General features: G+C 43.0%; 1 protein-coding gene across 3 annotated transcripts in view; it reads right to left on the minus strand.

Moving 5' to 3' along the window:
• AFF3 (ALF transcription elongation factor 3) overlaps window positions 1–17,079 on the minus strand; it is a 456,198-nt gene extending 439,119 nt beyond the window's left edge. For all 3 annotated transcript variants that reach the window (XM_075916914.2, XM_075916923.2, XM_075916908.2), the window contains exon 1: window positions 16,608–17,079. In XM_075916914.2, coding sequence (XP_075773029.2) covers window positions 16,608–16,660 — 53 coding nt within the window. In that variant the 5' untranslated portion in view covers window positions 16,661–17,079. The remainder of the gene's footprint in view (window positions 1–16,607) is intronic.
• Window positions 17,080–19,617: the final 2,538 nt, after the last annotated feature.

The following is a 19,617-nucleotide window of genomic DNA, read 5'->3' on the forward strand; positions in this document are numbered from 1 at the left end:
ATCGTGGGCGGGGGGAGGGGACCAGCCAGGAGGAGGGTGGGGCTGGCCAGGAGGCAGGGCTGGCAGGGGTCGGGGGCTGCAGGGCTGGCCAGGAGGAAGGAAGGGGGGACGGGAAGCAGAGCTGGTGGGAATCGGGGGCCAGATGGGAGGAGGGGGAGGCCAGAGGAAGGGAGGGTGGGAAGCAGAGCTGGTGGGGTGCAGCCACTGGCCGCAGCCAGAGTCCAACAGGCCGTGCCCCCGGCAGGCACTCCCTCTAGTTGCTAGTAGAAGCCGGGCAGAGGCAGGGGAAGTGGCTGGGACCCGCTCCCCCTGTCCAGCTTCTGCATCCAACCACAGGCTCTCAGCTGGGAGGCGGGGCCGCGACTGGCCCTGGGAGCCTCTAGTTGCCTGCAGAAGCCAGGCGGGGTGGTAGCTGGGAGTCCCAGCCAATGCCCCCGCCCCATCCCACCCCTCCCCACCCGGCTTTTGCAGTGGGCTCCCAGCGCCAATCGCAGCTCGCCTTCCAGTCACTCCCTCACCCCAGCCAGGCTTCCATCCAGCGCCCAGCTGGGAATTCAGAAAATACCAGACATTGCGCATGTCCGCTATTTTCTGAATTTTTCTACCGGACAGAGGGCGCAAATACCAGACTGTCCGGTAGAAAACCAGATACCTGGCAACCCTACTCTTAAGAAAGTCCATGCCCAACAGGGTACCCTAAAATATTTTACTCTTATTATTGGCTACAGGAGAGATTGATCACCATAATCTTATCATTTGATCCTGTTAAAGCAGCAAAAATCTAACTATTGGTTTCATGAAGATGGTTGTTATTAATCTGAATACTGCATAGGAAAGAAAGAACAAAAGCACAATATAATGAAATCTATTAAGATTACAAAGTAGTAAGTGAAGCTGTTGTGCCATGAATCATGATTTTATTGGTTAGCTGTCAACTTTTGATGCAACTCAGATTACAATTAATTGGCTAATTCATGGAATCTTTATTCAGTCAAAACTGCAATTGACTCCAAAGATAACTTTGCTTGAGTAAAGACTAAATGCTGTACAGTATTTGGTCTTCTATTTGAAAATACTCTCACAAGCATAAAAGTGGGGTTTGGGTTTGTTTGGTTTGTTTGTTTGTTTTTTTGCAATGTATAGTAGAACTATAGAGCAGTGGTCCCCAACCTTTTGAGGTTGTCGGGCGCCAGGGGGCGTGGCCGTTTGCCCGCCGGGCGCCAGGGGGCAGGGACACTAGCGCGCCCGGGGGCGGGGGCCCCCCCATTGCAGATGATACCAAACTGGGTGGGGTTGCGACTTCTTTGGAGGATAGGGACATAATTCAAAATGACCTTAGCAAGTTAGAGAAATGGTCAGAGGTAAACAGGATGAGGTTTAATAAAGAGAAATGCAAAGTGCTCCACTTAGGAAGGAACAATCAGTTCCATACATACAAGATGGGAAGCAACTGTCTAGGAAGGAGCATGGCAGAAAGGGATCTAGGGGTCATAGTGGACCACAAGTTGAATATGAGTCAACATATGATGCTGTTGCAAAAAAAGCAAATATGATTCTAGGTTGTATCAACAGGTGTGTTGTAAGCAAAACTCGTGAAGTCATTCTGCCGCTCTACTCTGCACTAGTTAGGCCTCAGCTGGAGTACTGTGTCCAGTTCTGGGCGCCACATTTCAAGAAAGATGTGGAGAAATTAGAAAGGGTACACAGAAGAGCCACAAGAATGATTAAAGGTCTAGAGAACATGACCTATGAAGCCAGGCTTCATGAACTGGGCTTGTTTAGTTTGGAAAAAAGAAGATTAAGGGGGGACATGATAGCGGTTTTCAAATATCTAAAAGGGTGTCACAAGGAGGAAGGAGAAAATTTGTTCCTCTTGGTTTCTGAGGACAGGACAAGGAGTAATGGGCTTAAAGTGCAGCAGGGGAGGTTTAGATTGGACATTAGGAAAAAATTCCTAACTGTCAGGGTGGTCAAATATTGGAATAAATTGCCAAGGGAGGTGGTGGAATCTCCCTCTCTGGAGATATTTAAGAACAGGTTAGATAGACATCTGTCAGGGATGGTGTAGGTGGAGCTTGGTCCTGCCTTGAGGGCGGGGGGCTGGACTCGATGACCTCTTGAGGTCCCTTCCAGTCCTATGATTCTATGATTCTATGATAGCCGCGCGCCCGGGGGCAGGGCCCCCTCCAAGGGCCGCGCGTCCGGGGCCAGCACTCCCCCCCTCCCGCCGAGAGCTGCGCGCCCGGCGCTCCCCCCCCGCCACCGAGTGCCACGCGCCCGGCGCTCCCCCCCTCCCGCCGAGTGCCACGCGCCCGGCGCTCCCCCCCTCCCGCCGAGTGCCGCGCGCCCGGGGCCGGCACTCCCCCCCCCCACCACCACCGAGTGCCACGCGCCCGGCGCTCCCCCCCTCCCGCCGAGTGCCGCGCGCCCGGGGCCGGCGCCCGCCCCCGCCGAGTGCCGCGTGCCCGGCACTCCCCCCGCCAAGCGCACTCCCCCCGCAAGCGCCCGTGCGCAATGTGCCCGGGGCCAGGCCAGCCCCGAGCACCTGGCGGGCGCATTGAAATGCCTCCGCGGGCACCGTGTTGGGGACCACGGCTATAGAGAGTTATGAAGAGCTTGGAAATGGTGGTTGTTCGTAACTGAACAAAACCCTACGGTTGTTCTTCCAAAAGTTTACAACTGAACATTGACTTAGTACAGCTTTGAAACTTTACTATACAGAAAAAATGCTGCTTTTAACCATCTTAATTTAAGTAAAACAAGCACAGAAATAGCTTTCTTACCTTATCAAATCTTTTTAATTTTTCCTTAATTTTTAGTAGTGTATATTTAACACAGTACCACCTAGTGTTTGCTTTGTTTGTTTGTGCAGCCTAATTGCATAATTAAGGTTCAAAATTAAGTAGGTGGTTGGACCAGCCAGTTTGTAACTCTGGTGTTCTACTGTATTACTTTCTAAAAAGAAAAAAGCATTTACTTAACATTATTTAATTTTATATAAAAGATATTTTTCCCCAACTTGTCTGTAAAAAGTTCATATATGAACCTTAACTCTTCCTTGATAAGATTTCTACATGTACCTCAATGAACCATTATGATCATATTTCCCTCGGCTCCCTATTTCTTTTGTTTTCATTATCAATCTTTTCTAAGTACATTATATAATATATAGATTTATAAGAACGGAAATGATTTATCATGGCAAATACTTTTTTTATAAGTTACAGTTCCAAAAAGTGGGGAAAATGTACAATAGTTGATAAACCATACTCAATTTTAACAGATGTAAACAATATTAAATTACCCAACCGAATAAATACTCATGTTACTGTTTCCTAGCTTTGTAGTTCTATTACAATGATTACTTTTATACTGCTTCAAACAGGTCTTTTCAGAGGTCTGTGAAATCATGAATGATGTGGAGAAAAAAAAGTATTATTTACTCCATCCATCACATCATACTAGAACCAAGCATCACCCAATTCAATTAATGGGGAGTAGGTTTAAAACAAATCAAATAAAAGATAGTGATAGAAATGTAGCCGTGTTAGTCTGGTGTAGCTGAAACAAAAACAGGACTGTGCAGCACTTTAAAGACTAACAAGGTGGTTTATTAGGTGATGAGCTTTCGTGGGCCAGACCCACTTCCTCAGATCAAATAGTGGAAGAAAATTGTCACAACCATATATGCCAAAGGCGAAGTGTCTGAGACGTTTGTCCAATGTACATAGCAGACGGACACTTTCGGCACATGATAGCATAAATTATATTTCTGGATGAGGAGGAATGTGTGTTCTTGATCTTATAACTCAATTGGTTAGGTCCAATAATGGTATCAGCAGAGTGAATACGTGGACAAAGCTGGCAACAGGGTTTGTTGCAAAGGAAGGTACCAGGGTTGGTATTAGTGTGGTATGTCCTGTGGTGGTTGGTAAGAATCATCTTGAGGTTAGGTGGTTGTCTATAGGAGACTATGGGTCTGTCTCCTAGAGCCTCTCGGAGTTTAGTATCCTGTTCCAGTATAGGCTGTAGTTTATTGATAATGTGTTGGACAGGTTTAAGTTGGGGGCTGTAGGTGATGACAAGTGGTGTTCTATTGTTGGTTTTCTTGGGTCTGTCATCTACTTCAAGAATCACTGCCCAAAGAATCAATGCCCACAAAACAGATATTAGACAGGATAAAATTAAAAACAGTTTCTTGCCATTTCAACCAGAAAGAACATTGTCTCAACGACTTGATTACCTGCATCCTGCTTCTAAGACCTTTACAGACCACACTTGAAAGAGAATCCTCTGAACTGTCATTCATGCTTAAATTCGACACTTTATGCCTAAGTTTAAACAAAGACATTAATTATCTTACCCATTACAAAGATAGCTTCCCCAATTATCACCTCTAATATCATTAGCTCACAGACATTTACCTTCCCCCCCCCCATTTCCCTTCTGTTCTGAAATTTGATTTGTCCTTTTCATATGTGTTCATTTCTTTAATTGTATCCTTTGGTATATATGGTTGTGACAATTTTCTTCCACTATTTGATCTGAGGAAGTGGGTCTGGCCCATGAAAGCTCATCACCTAATAAACCATCTTGTTAGTCTTTAAAGTGCTACATTGTCCTGTTTTTTGTTTCAAATCAAAGATAGTACTTCATCACGCAATGTACTAGCAATCTGGAACTCATTGCCAGGGGATGTTTTGAAGGCAAAAACTATAACTGGGTTCCAAAAAAAAAAAACCGAAACAAACAAACAAACAACAAAAAAACCACCCACAACCACGTTAATCAATGGATATTAGCCAAGATGGTCAGATTAACTTACTCTTTTTTTAAACCCAGTTATAGTTTTTGCCTTCAAAACATCCCCTGGCAGTGAGTTCCCTAGTCTCTGACTGCCAAAAGGATCATGCAATAATTGTCTTATTTTATTTACTCCTTCTGCAGCACCTGGCACTGATAACTGTCAGAAGAGAGGATTCTGGACTAGATGCATCATTGGTCTGACCCAGTATGGCCATTCCTACGTTCTTCTAAGTCTTTAAATTTTTATCAGGATAGCATTTTAAGGCCTCCTACAAGCTATATTCCTTGACTGATCATAAAGCATTTGCTCCCATCTGGATCATATTTTGATACTGTGAATCTTAATGCTTTGCAGAGATACTCAGCATTGGAATGAGCACTGTTTGTTTTTAATAAATTGAAATAAGTTATGAAACAGCTACAATAGCTCGTATAAATTATTTCCCTTTTCAGTGATAAAGAGCTTAAACGTTTGCATAGAGCACAAAAATAAAAACAGAAATGAAAAAGAAGGATGACTGAGAAAAGCAGGTAATGTACAAATGTCTCTGATCAGTATTTCAAGACAGTAAATAATTAATATCTACCTGGAAATCTATTAAATTGTTCTTCCTAAGAATCACTATGAATATTCAAGTAATTCCTTAAATCTCATTAGCAAATATTCTAGAATGTAGCATAGTTTTCATTTTAAGACATTATCACTCTGACTGAAAATAATTTTATTGACATTATCATCACACTATGAAACTAGGAACAGCTTCTTAGTGATTTAGTCAAGACAGCTGAGCAATGGGAGTTAGAAAAAGCATCCAAATAATCAAAAGATCTACAGTCATCACCATTAAAGAACAGCTAATCTGTTCTAGTTCTAATTCTTCTCTGAGAGGTTTTCTTAAATGTACTTTACATCACATGTAATTAGTTCAAAATATTGTTGCTTATATCCCTGTAAGAACTAGGATGTATTTTTGAATTTTCATTTACCTGGTTTATATTTTTACTTTAGTCCAGTATCACACAGTTTTATAAAACCTGTTTAATTATCTCTTATTGTTATTTAGTTGGATTCTTCAATATGATTTGAATTAGCCAAGGAATGCTTTCATGTTTCTACTCTGAACACAGAAGCACCAGCACCAATTTGTTTGAAGATGATAAAGGGTAGGTAAACTTGAAAAGTTATAGTTCTTATCTAAGATGTCTCCATTTATGTTTTATTTTGACTGATTTATTAAATTTAGAAAATGTGCATAACAAAAATTTCTAAGCACATGTACAATAATTTTTAAATGCAAAATGGACATTAAATAAATTGACTCAATATTAAAAGACCTGAAGTTCTCATCTCAAAACAAACCTTGAACCTGGCCCACGCTCATTCTCACTGGCAAAAGTCCACGTAAACAGATGAGTACTGCAGTCTGCCTGCCAACAAACTTGTGCTTCCTCAAACTATGAAAAGTGAGTTCCAGAACTGAATGGCCATCATAGGTGACTCGTGGTAGCACTCCGGAGGGGCACCACCCTCCTATGTTCCCACCAACATTTTAATTGTTAAATGGTGTGCTTCCACATGCCCCCTAGGCCTCTGGGTGATCCTCCCTGCACCTATTCCCCTCCCCACGGGCACCAGTCACCCCGATATCTGTCATTGAAAATACACTATCTGGAGACCCCTGGTGGCCAGAGAGCTATGGGGAAAGAAAAGGTCCCTCGTGACCAGGGGAGGGCTGTAGTGAGAGACCCTGGTAGCTGGGAGGGAAAGAAAAGGCCCATGCCACATGGGATGCCCGGCTCTGATCATCTTCTCACACCCCAATCCTCACTCTCACACCCTCCCATCCCCATTCTGCTGCACTGCTCACCTCAATATCTCCAAGGCCCTGCCCTGCCTCCTACACCCACCCACACTGCCAGCCCCCTACCCTGAAGGGGCAAATGCTAGGTAAGTCTGTTAGTACTCCTAATAAAATAAAATGCAATCAATGTTTCTTGCTAGCAACTACTACTTTTTCATCGATGTTATCTGGAAAGAGGAGTTATTATGGGAGCCAGAAAGAAATTTAATAAACAAAGATATTTTGTGTTGTTCACTTTTGAAAACATGCATAAAATATTCACAAAGCATATTAATAACTATCACCACACTCATTTAATACTAGTAACTATAATGCATCTCTTCCTAAAATAAAATCTTATATGTATATTAAGTATGAAGTATCTGATTATTAAGAAAATGAGTGGATCATTAAGCAGCTATTAAGCTAGAACTGTCGGTCTCTCCTCTCTTGGAACCTGATTCATGCCACTAAAATCAATACGTGCTCTTCCATAGACTTCAATGGAAAGAATATTGCATCCTTAGCCTTCTTTCTAACACTATGAAAACAGTATTCTACATAGGATTAGTTGAAACTTAAATTTCAACAGAAAATTAGGTATTTAACGAAACAAAATGTTTGCAAAAATTATTTTATACATGGCTTTTCTGCTTTCAATTTTTGTGTTGAAAAGTCAAAAACCTAAAATATTTTAGCAAAACATTCTATTCAAATAGGCTGCCACAGTGCTTATGGAGCTGCAGTCTGGATGCCTCATGTCCCTGTTCTCCTGTGCTATCCGATTAGACTAAATCTTTCATAAATACACAAAGGCTAGGGGTTCCCTGAGATGCACTACAATTACTCTGGAAGGGGAAGAGTGTGGTGCATCATGGGAAATTTAGTCCAGCTAGGGAGACATGCCCACAGAGAAGAATGAAGACATGAGGCACCCATACTACAACTCCCACGAGGCACTGTGGTGGTATAAGGATTTTCTGTTTAAAACAACATTTTCTGATGATGTTTTTCAGTTTTTCAACAAGAAGTTTAAATTTTCCGGGGGCAAGGGAGTGAGTAAAGGCAAGGGGGAGAAGAAGCATGTTACACAGGGTGTATCTACGCTACAAGGCAAAGTCAAATTAAGATATGCAACTTCAGTGACATTAATTACATAGCTCAAGTTGAAGCAGCTTAACTCAACTTTCGGCGCTGTCCACACTGCAAGAAGAACACTCTTCCTTTGACTTCCCTTACTCCTAATGAAAGCAAAGTCACCAGCATCGACAAAAGTGCTGCTCTCACTTGGAATTAGCTGTCTTACCTATAATGCTAATTCAAACCCTAGAAGATTGACAGTGGCAGTTTTGATCTTTCTCTGTAGCATAGATGTACCCATAGTTAACAGGTCCTAAAGATAGGAGTTTCTACTATCTATAAATATCTATAATCTAGATATTTTGAAAGCACAGTTTTCCTCTTTGAAATCAGAGGCGTGTGTCAATATATTCCCCCCAAAGAAATACACTTATAGTTTAATGCTAGGTGGGACCACCTGATCATCAGAACCCAAAGATGGGTCGCCATTACATTTCAAAAGAGTCGCCAAGTGTCTCCACAGTTGGCTCTGGCCCTCTTCCCACCTCCTTTTTGAATTGATTTGGGTCAACAAGTCTTCATGAATTGTCAAAATGGGTCCCTATCTGGAAGAGGTTGGGAACCGCTGATCTAGACTGACCGCTTGTACATCACAAGCCACCAAACATCAACCAGACATCCTTATACCCACCCCATTAATCAGAATTTGATCAAAGTATTATATCCCTCAGGGATGTATGGTATTCTTCCCTATACTTTCAACACCAAGTTCAAAACTCTTCTTTTTCTAGCCTTTCTTGAAAATCAGTTTTCCTTCCTTCCTATTTCCATTTTTATTAGCCATGTTGTTAATGATGTTATTATGAGATTAGCACGTATAGTAAACAGTTGTTAGCACTCTTTTTTCATATTTTGCTGTTCATTGAAAGTCAGAGATAATGTTTTATGTCCAGAAAAATGAAATGACAAAATATGTTGTGATATTAACTTTTTCAAGTTTTAAATATTTCATTTTAAAGTATTCATTTTTCCATATGAGATAGCATTGATTAGGCCATTTCTTATAGATGGATTATAAGAAGTATTTGGATATGATGTAAGCTTCCTTTCTGTCTTTCCCCTTTAGTGGCCTTTCTTCTCGTCTTCTACAGGTTTTTTCAGGTCTGATATTTTCCCCAGCATCATTATATTTTATTGAGTGAGCCTGGCAATTTAGCACACCCTCCCCTAAGTTCTTTTTCTATAATCTAGTGAGCTGTCTGCCTGTCATCCTCATAGTCCTCAAAGAAAGCATATCCACAGTTACATAAATCTAGCGGTTTGATGGCTAGCAGGAAGGCCTGGAGAGATTTTATCAGTATATATCAAACTGCTAGTTTTGGATCATCAACTTGTCTACAGTGGAGGAGCACAGGGAAAACATACTATTCCACGGTCTTCCTCAAATATCATTCTTCAGACTAAAAGATGGAAGGAAAATATATTATTCCTTATAAATTTTGATTTCCTGCGACCCACAAATTAGAGATAATATACCAGATCTTGAAGAGCCAGATCCTCAACTTCTATATATTGTCATAATGCAGTGGTGACAATAGAGTTATGCTGATTTAAACTAGCCAAGAAATTGGCACACTACATCTAGCAAATAAGTGCTCACATGGACATACTTTTAAGGCATTATTATTTAGTGGACACAGCATTTTGAACTTGAAAAGCTCTATATTCTTATTTGTTTCTATTAGATCTAGCAGATACGATTTGTTCAGGACTGGAAAAGAACAAACAAAAGCAATTCTTGACCCAAGAGTTTACAGTCTAAAAGAGAGAAAAAACACACTGTGAATTCCATAGATAGGAATAACTTATTATCATCATTGTTATTGTCTACTCACACTTATCAAAGAAAGGGGGAATTTTTAGATTGGATTTTAATGAGGAGAAAGCTGTGGCTTTTTTAATCAGGATTGATGGAGTGCATAGAATGGAAAAAAGGCACAAAGATGGAACCGAGAGAGAGAGAGAGAGAGAGAGAGAGAGAGAGACAGAGAGAGAGAGAGAGAAAACAAGGGCTTGAAGCATGGCATGGCTAGTAAAAAGAGGCAGATGACAAAGGGAAAGAAATAAGGGACAGTTGAAGACAGACTCAGAGTTTTGTAGGATCTTGAAGATTAAGATTATCACTGCTTGTTGCTCCAAAATGTCAGTTAATACCTTGGTGCTGTCCTTTATATTGAAGAGTACCGGATGTTGACAGGGTCATTGCATTAGGTAGACTCCCTATACTCCTTGACTTCCATTTGATCATATGGTTCAGTCTTTAGCAACCTAACTATTTAGAGCACACCATTATTGCCTTTTGAGGTCAATAACTGGAGGAAGTTGTTGGGGGAATGCTGGTAATCCTGGAGAACATGGCTCTGTCAGAACATTTTGTTACCTCAAAATACCAGAGAGGAAGACTACAGAGTAAGGGATTTTTCAGAAGCAAAGCTCTTTCTGTACTTCACCTTCTTGCATGGGGGAACGTGTTCATGCAGTGTGCACCTTGCATCATGCACCTATTTTTGTCTCTCCTTTCTACTGAAAGCATTCTGCCTCATGATAGTGCAGGTCCCATGACGCAGTATAGCTACAACACAGCAGTCCATTTCAAAGCCCCCCTCTGATTACCCTATAGACTTGAATAAGTTAAATATCCACTTTGTATGCATGGCTTGAGTGTGACCATACTGAGGCATAGTACTCCACAACTGAGTAACACGAAGTGAGACTGACTGCTCACAGTGTTTAACAGTCAGCTCCCCAATTTTGAATTGGAGAGTTTCTGAAGTATACAGTTCCTGGAGTTCACTTTCTCTTTCAGCTTCTTCTTGTATTCTTTGTCAGTTTCAGTCCAATGTGACCCCAGGGTACACCAGATGTTCACAGAGCTCAAGAGTAAGATGAAAAAACACTTACATAAAATTATTATTACTACTGTAATGTATTAGTGTATCTGTAATGTTAAACTATGGTCCCTGTCCTATGGAAGGAAAGATATCCATAGGTTAAGTGACCTCAAAGAAAAAAAATCTGTGCAATATTAACTGAAAATACAAATGTTAATATTTTCTGATGTCTAGGGAACTATTTGTAAAATTAGCTTTCCAGAATCTTCTCTAGTGAATAGTTTGTACAAAATGAAAAAAAGACCTCAACTTGTGCAAATATAAAAAGCTTAGTGACTAAAAATTGGACTGCCCTGGATCAAAAAGTTACAAAAGCTTCTTTTATAAGATAGCTGGATGTCTACCCACTTTTTGTTAAGAGCAGCTTCCAAACAAAACTCTCATTGACTTCAAATGGAGCAGGAACAGACCCAAAGATAGCAAATGAACTAGTAATTCAATACATGGTCTGTATAAAACAGTGGGCCACCTTACACTGTGGCATTTGACATTGACCTCTACTTGGAAACTACACAGTTACATTTGTATTTATTTACAATCCTAGGAATACTACAAAACTGAAGACAATTCAAAATATCCACAAAAGCATCAGATCAGCAACATATTAATCAATTATGCACTTTGCTACTTGTGCCTAAACCACCATCATTTTATTCAGGACTCACGTGCCTCATGCTTAAATATGCATACACTTTACGTTTTGTATGCTATAACATGATAAGTAAATGCATTAATAAACACAATAATGTTATTTAGCCCTTACAAATTTTTGTAAATATTTACCCAGGTTCAGTAAGGTACTTAAGTATGTACCTTATTTTAAGCACAAATAGTTCCTTTACAAAATTGTCAACAGGATTCCTCGCATGTTTAAAGTTGGACACATGCTTAAGTACAGTACCTAACTGAATCCAGGCAGGACAGCTGTATGATTTTTCTTTTTTAAAAACAAAACCATGCTTGGTACTTTTACTTAACTCATTTGGCCTGATTCTCTACTACCTTGAACTTTGCTTTACTTAGACCAAAATAGACATAAAATCAGAATAGCCCATTTTGCATAGTGTAAAAGAACACACTGGTTGCAAGGCAGTCGAAAATTTGGCCCCTTCATTGGTACAAATCTTACTTGCTATATTGGAAATATGCATCTGTCTGTCTATCCATCTGCGAGTCCATTTGTTCATGAACTCCTTCTAAACAGTAAGAGCTAGGATCACCAGTTTTGGTATGCAGCTTCTTCTTACCATAACTTAAAGCAAAGCCAGGGTTTGGTTGTTTCAGGATAATGGGATGCACATTAAATGTGATTGTTTTACATAAAATTGAAAGGAAGGAGCCTGGCAGGAGGGACAGTTATACTGCAGAATGAACACAAGGAGACAGAGATGGGGACTAGGACAGCTAAAACCCTGTTGGGCCATCAGAGGGCAGGGGTGGAGAAAGAGGAAGCTATCTTCTCCTATACAATTCAGAGTTTCTGTCTGTTTTCCAGCTATACCCCTCCCCTGGCTATGACTGCTGCAATGGCTATGGACAAGCGCATCTCACCTGTCCCCAACCTGCTGTAGTAAGAGAGGGCTGATAGACTCCTCTCCCTAGAGCAGCCTGCATACTGAACCCTTTATCCCCAGCTCCACCCTAGAGCAATGATTTAAATCAGGGGTGGGCAAAGGGGCCTCCACAGGCCAGATCCAGCCTGCAGCCCCTCTGCCGCTTCCCCACCCCCAGGCCAATTGAGTGTCTTCCCTCTGCCAGGGGCACGCAGCATCAGAAGGAACCGTTGACTTACAGCTAGCAACTCTCTCTACCACCACGCGCCCCCCTAGCAGGGCAGAGTAGGTGGCGAAAGACTTCACGTGCTCTCCCGCCCCTACACTGATTGGCCTGGGGGCAGAGGGGAGTGTGCAAGATCTCCTCCTACTGCAGCATCTAGAGGGAACTGCCAGCTGCTTTAAAACAGCTAGTGATTCTCTCTGGGCGCTGGAGGGAGGAGAGGAGGGCAAAGACTTCACCTACTCCCCCATCCCACTACCAATCAGGGTCTGTGGGGGGGAAAACACAAGAAGTCTCCTGGCCCCATCCCTGCTGCCCAAGGCCCCGTCCCTTCTGGGGTGGCTTGGGGCCACTTCAGAAATTTGTGAAGTGACCCCCTTTTAAAAATTATTGCCCACTCTTGATTTAAATGAAGAAAATGAGTTAAGGATCTGGCAACACTAGGTATATCTTCTAGTAAACTATATAGTACATAGAAATGAACTGATACAGAAAGATAATCTATGGGATGGGATTGTGGTACAAAGTTGATATTGCTGTGAAGTTGAGATAACTGCACTATCACCAGTAACAGAGGAATGAGTTATGCAGATCTCTCCAAAAAGGGCCAACAAACTTTATCCTACACCCATGATCATGTTTTGCTTATGTGACAAGTGTGTGGTTCTGTTGGATTTTTTAATTGAGTCACACTCAGCTTCTGCCAGGGCCAGCCAACAACCTTTTGGCACCTGAAGCAGGGAGCTCAAATGATGCCCCCATCTCCCCTCACTTGGGCCAGCAGCAGACAATTTTCTACACTCTGGGTCCTAGTGGCCCCCCCACAGTCTGGCACCTGAGGTGGACACCTCAGTTCACCTCATGGGAAGGCCAGCCCTGGCTTCTCCCATTTGAAATATGTTAGTTATGGGGGAGGAGGTTGAGGGATGCCATTGGCATGGTTGTGACTTGGCAGAAACTGCAATTCAATGTAAAAATCAGCTTACTATATTGTAAATTGCAAAAGGCCATGTAATAAATATCATATATATATATATATATATATATAGAATCATATACATGGTTTCTAGCCCATGTATATGCTACAAATATTATATTATATTTTGTATGCTACCACATGAACAGCAGAATAAAAATATAATGTTTATGAATTGGAAGGCAAATTCACCAAATTTGGTAGTTTTGGTATTTACACTGTCTTCGATGAGACCTGAGTATTGTGTGCTATTATTGATTTGGGCATAACTCTTTGTACCATTTTGATTTTCCAACAACAGAAATTTTAAAATGAAAGAACTTTAGAGAAGCATGTTAATATGTAGTGATTTACTTTTCAGCAAAATGCTGATCAAGTACTGCAAAAAGCAGCTTTTCTGTCATTGGTTAAGTGCACAAATTGTCAATAGGAGTACAGTACATTCCAAAAAACGAGGAAGAAAATTTATTCTTGCTGTATGAAAAATTAAATCTGGGTTGCCCTTTGCCATGAAGGCATTTTTCACCTATCTGGTACATTTTTTTTCTTTTTTGTGATAGGTATGCACCTTTAGAAGGATGGCATCAAGCCTTTTAAGTCTAAAATTAGATCTAGAAGGTTTATTTTGGTTAGCGCATATGTCCTATAAGGCAGGATTCTTTGTATATTTCAATAACCTGTCTGTTCACAGGAAAGAAGCTGGCAGCATAGATGAAAGACAGCATGACATATACACATTGCCCACAATCATAAAGAACCCCAGAGACCCCTGTGCTTGTTGTTTCAGGATCACCCAGTGATAACTGTCATTTTACTAATATTCATGCTGTAAGCTTACTGTATTTGACAACAATACTTCTGCGATTACTCTAACTAGATTATTCTGAGTTTTTTATTCTGAAACATTGGCTAACATAGCTACTCTGTGATAAACTTCCACCAAACAACCTCAGATTCACCAAGCCATTCAGCGGAACACATCTACACTTTTTTCCTGAAAAAATGCAAACATAAAACAACACTTCTGAAACTCTTGTTATGTAGCAAAGTTATGATTAATGTATAGGATTCCCTTTTAGAAGGCACACTGTTTAATTTTTTGTGCACCCAACTCTGCAAAGACTTCAGGTTAGCTGAGCAAGGAATGCAGGCTCAGACTCACTATTACCAGCTGTTTATAATGTTTCATTTGCAACATTTATTCTTGGTAAATAAATGGTTAGTCTATTTTTTTAAAATCTTGCTACACACACATAAAGAGCTTTTTAGAAAGCATGTACCTGGGAGACTAGAAATGTCCCTTGGATCAATATTATCAATTAAAACATTAGAATCTATCACACTATATTCAGAGTGATTCCATCACACTCAAAGCATGCTAAATGGGTCATGAAAAGCAGCAATTGCTGGGCACAGTACTAGCTGGTCTTCCAAAATTATAGTCTCAACTTTTTCAATTTTAAAATATTAAATGTAACAGCTAAGCTATAAATTGGACTAATGGCCATCATGTTTCCATTAAAAAAAAAGAGAGAAAGTGGGGGTGAAGTAAAATCCAAACCAGACCAAAGTACTATTACTTTCAACCTCTCTTACCTTGATAAAATATAAAGTTTATGGGATTCGATTTTAAAACCGTGTTTGTGGACTGCACATTTAAAAACAGAGACAAGTGTTATGGTTTGGATATGAACAGAAAATTGATCATTATTACTGAAATTTAGACAACTTTAACTGGCATCACAGGAAGCAACACTGTAATTAACAAGTTTTATAGAGTAGTAACAAATTGTTCTATTACATCTGATCTTTAATGTTCCCATAACAACACAAAAGTTTTATTATATTGTATGCCATCAATGTATGCATTTAGAAAAGCCAACATTATGCACTGCATGAATCATGAGATCTTTTGTAAGAGGAAGCTCACTAATGGATTTGATTGTCCAGCTTACTTTGTTACGCCTGTCATGGAAAAGATAAACTGTAGTTGCTGCATGCAAGATCACATAAAAGGTTAAAGAAACACAACACAACTGATTTAAGGCAAAAAAATAATTTCAACTCCCAACACCATTCGGGTTAACAGGACATAAACTGCAGTTAGTGTCCTTCTAGCAAATTCTCCTCTAAATGAACATAACACGAGTTCCTACGGCAATAATACACACTGGCGCTGAAATGATTACACCACCTGAATAGCTGGGGTGTCGGAGGGAGCACGGGGGTTATTCAAAGGCACCTGCCGCTGGAATTAAACTGCTGCAGAAAAAGGTTCCTTACAATACACGCACTTCGGGCCATGGACAGTCTGAGTACAATTCCATTGTACCCCTCGCCTTCTGGTGCACAAAAGAGTTAATCGGTGGGGGCTACAAACAACAGTGACACACCGTGGAGCAGCACACACCAGTACCACAAAGTACCTGCGATTCACAAGCAAAAGCCCCCCGCCTGCTCGGAAGGGACTGGCACTTTCTCCTCTCCGCCGCTGCTGTTCCCCGTTTGCTTGCGGGCAAGCGTGGCAAAGCCCCCAGCGGGGGTGTCCATGTGCTGCACCCGGACCGGCTACCTGGAAATACCAGCCCCTGAGCGGCCCGGGGGGGAGGGGGTTCCCAGGGACAATGGCATTTCGAGGAATGGGCTCCCGGCGCGCGCCCGCTCAGCCTGCCCGATACTGGCTCTTCCTCCAAAGCACCGGCCACAAAGGCTGGCCTGGGGGCGCAGAGGGGTGCGACGCCCTGTGGGACACAGGCTGGTGAGGGGTGCAATGGGACTGAGAGGAAGGGAGAGGCACGGCGGTGCAGAGGAGGCAGGAGAAGGAGGGCAGGGGGCACAGGGGTGCAGAGGGGGCAGCGGGCACAGAGGGGGAGGAGGGGAGCAAAGAGGGGGCAGGAGTGGGGAGCGGGAGGAAGGGAGCTGGTGCGGGGGGGGGGGCAAAGGGGCATGGGGGCGGGGGTACAGCGGGCTGAGGGGAAAGGACCGGGGGGAGGCAGGGACACGCCGCGAGCCGGGCTGGAGCCGGGGCTGCTGGCGGCGAGGGGCAGGGAAGGTCCTTCCCCCGGGCTCCGGCGAAGCGCCACATTCCCTCGGCGGGACCCGGCGGGGCCGAGCGGCTCAGGTGCGGCGTGGCGGGGGCGGGGATGGGGGGTGCAGGGGGCGGCCGGCAGCGCTCACCAGAGGGAGTCCAGGTCCCATTCCTGGAGCAGGGCGAAGTCGAAGCTGTCCATGCCGCTGCGGAGGCGGGGGAGCGTCAGCGCGGCTGGGCTGCACCAGCAGAGCCTCCCCGGGGCATCGCCAGCGCACCGAGCCCGCCCCTGCGCCTCCGGGGGTCGGGGCTGCCCAAGGCAACAGCAGCCAGCCAGCCGCGGGCCCCCTGCCGCCGCCCGCCCGCCCACGGGCTGCTGCGCTGCGCTGCTCGCTGCTGCCGCGCGCCTCTGTGTGTGTGTGTGAGTGAGTCACTCCGGCGGCGCCCTCCCCGGGCTCGCCGCACAGCCCCGCGCCGTGTCGGTGTCTGTCAGGTAGCGCTGGCTGCCGCCAGGCCGGGCTTGCAGCCTGCGCCTTTGTTTTCCGGGCACTGGCTCCTTCTTCGGCCGGGCTTCTGCCTGGAGGGGAACGGAGGGAGGAGGAAAGGGCGAGGGCAGACGAGAACTGTGTGTGTTACTTTCCCACCCACCCCGTTCCCGCCACACAGCTCCAGCTGCAACTTGCTCTCTCACACACACCCCTCTCTTACTGGTCCCCGCTGCCCCCAAAGCCCGCCACACCTTTACAGCCCAGCCTTCTCGCTCTTCCAGGCTGCCACAGCGCTGGGGAATGAGGGGCAAAAGCCCAGGGCCACTGATGCTGGCAAACGGCCAGGGAGAGAATCACAGTAGTGTAGGCTTGGAAAGGGCTGCAATAGGGCATCTAGTCCTCACCCCTGTACTTCAGGGCAGGACTTAATAATCATAAGAGCAAGAGCCTGTGCTGGTGCCTCCCCACTGCGAGCCTGATTTTAGGAAGTGTGGAGCACTCTTCCTCCAGCTGCCAGGAATGCCAGTTACCGGTTCTCAGCACCCCCTCACATTCAGACTTTAAGAAATAGATATAATGAAAAGTACCACACAACTAAGATATTGGGAACATACAGTATCCAATAGATTTCAAAATTTCCAACCAATTTTGTTGTAAAAAGCACTTTGCTATTTCACTTAGATCTTAAAAGATATCCAAGTTAAAGTTTCCTAAGACTAGCAGGCATTTACTTTGGTTTAGGCCCTGCCTATCCTTGTGGATTTTAGCCATTGGTGGCTAGCCACTACTAGCACCAACCCTTAATGTAGAAAAGCTAATGTGATATAAACTGCAATGTCACACTGAAACAGTTTATCCCTCCTTAAAACTTGGGTAAACAGCACCAGTGTAAGTCACTGCCAATAGACACTAGACACTGATGGCTAAGAAAAAAATCCCCACCATAGACAATCCATAAAATGCAACAAACCATTTTAAACAAAAATCAACATAATAGCCCGTTATGTTTGCTTCTCAAATAAACTAATAACCTTAGCCATGGTTCTTTAAACTGCAGTTGTGAGAGATCGCTGATCATGTGACAGTGGGTCTCCTGACTTCTTGTTGCTAAATTACATTAGAAGAAGCTAATTCTAAACACTTTCAGAAAATTATTTTTCCAAATTCTGAACAATTGCTACAGTTGCCCCAGACATATTATATGATCACAGATGAGAAGGGTGGTCTGCAGGACTGTGATTAAGAGAGAAAGTAGTCCCTGAAAATCTTTCTGCTCAGATGTGGTCCACCCTATGAAAAAGTTGGAAAATGCATACAACTTTCATTTATAAGCTTATCACGAGAGGTTTAGAAATAATGGGCCAGAGTCTTAGTTCCACTTAGATTATTTTTGCATAGCCAAAGAGGTGCAAAATCAGTGGCAGCCATAATTTCCCCTTTAAGCATAGTCAGCTTTCTGACAGCTCTATATCCTCACTCTCCCACCTCAGAATACCATCATGACATGATCCACTGGGGGGCAGGATGGGAGCATTCCAGTATGCAGAGGTTTGGGACATAATCTAGCCAGAGCAAGTTAGAGTGGGTTTGTGAGTGCTCTAATTTGTGTTTGGGGCTGGGTCAGTCTCTCGCTTACTCCTGGAAACATGACAGAATGACAGTACTGTTTTTGTGCTCATCTTTTCCTTCTTTGAGTACTGCCTGGGCATTATCAAATCCTGCCCCTGCTTTGCATTTAACCTAGATTTTGCACCCCAGAGAGGAGATTCTGGACCTGATTCTTTACTGCCAGGCACCATATGCAGTCATTTACAGCTGTGTAAAGTGGGTTTAAAATGCTCAATGCTACCAAAATCATCCTGCAAGACCCTGGAGAATTTGGTTGTCTGTATGGGCCAGATCCATGGAGCTACATCACCTTGCACATGTTTCTATGAAGTGCTATGTACATTTTGATTCTAACAAACAGCAATGCAAAAAGTAAACAACTGCATAACCACTACAAAATGAATTGAATTGTAAAAATCCTTTCACTTTCGATAACCCAATATGTAAGCAAAGAAATTTGTTTTAGCTTTTTAAACTATATTAAATCATGAGTCACTCTAACTTACTTACCTTTTATTACTCTTGTGTTCCTTTGTTCCCTACCCTTATGGCCAGATTCTCCTCCCACTTACAGCAGTATTAATTGGGAGAAATTCCACTGAAGTTAGTGGAGATTTTCAAACCCTTCCTGTGACTGAAACATCTCAGCTATTGTGCATTGGCTTCTAAAGATTGAGAGTGATGACATCTTCCTCTTTCTGAGAACCAGAACTTGGAGTACTCTTCAGGCTCCTTGTACATCAGATTCAAGTACTTCATCCTACTCTGCAAAGTACATAGCTCTTCCCCTGCCAACATGATGTTCTGCTTCATATACTATCCTGCTTCTGCTTTATCCTCTGCTAATCAGGCTTGTGGCTTTACTGGTTTTATTTTCAATTAACGAATCTGTGCATTTTACCTGGCCAGTCCCTATGACTGGAATATCCATTCGGATTCTGTATGTATAGAACCTCACCTCTTTCAAATCCTTGCTCTATGTTAGCCTTCTGACATCAACTTCCATTCCTGTCCTCTTTCCTAAATGTATTCCTTTCAATCATCATATATTTGGTTAGAAGGG

The sequence above is a fragment of the Pelodiscus sinensis genome, chromosome 1 (genome assembly GCF_052426305.1).
Source record: "Pelodiscus sinensis isolate ZL-2025 chromosome 1, ASM5242630v1, whole genome shotgun sequence".
Taxonomy (NCBI): domain Eukaryota; kingdom Metazoa; phylum Chordata; order Testudines; family Trionychidae; genus Pelodiscus; species Pelodiscus sinensis.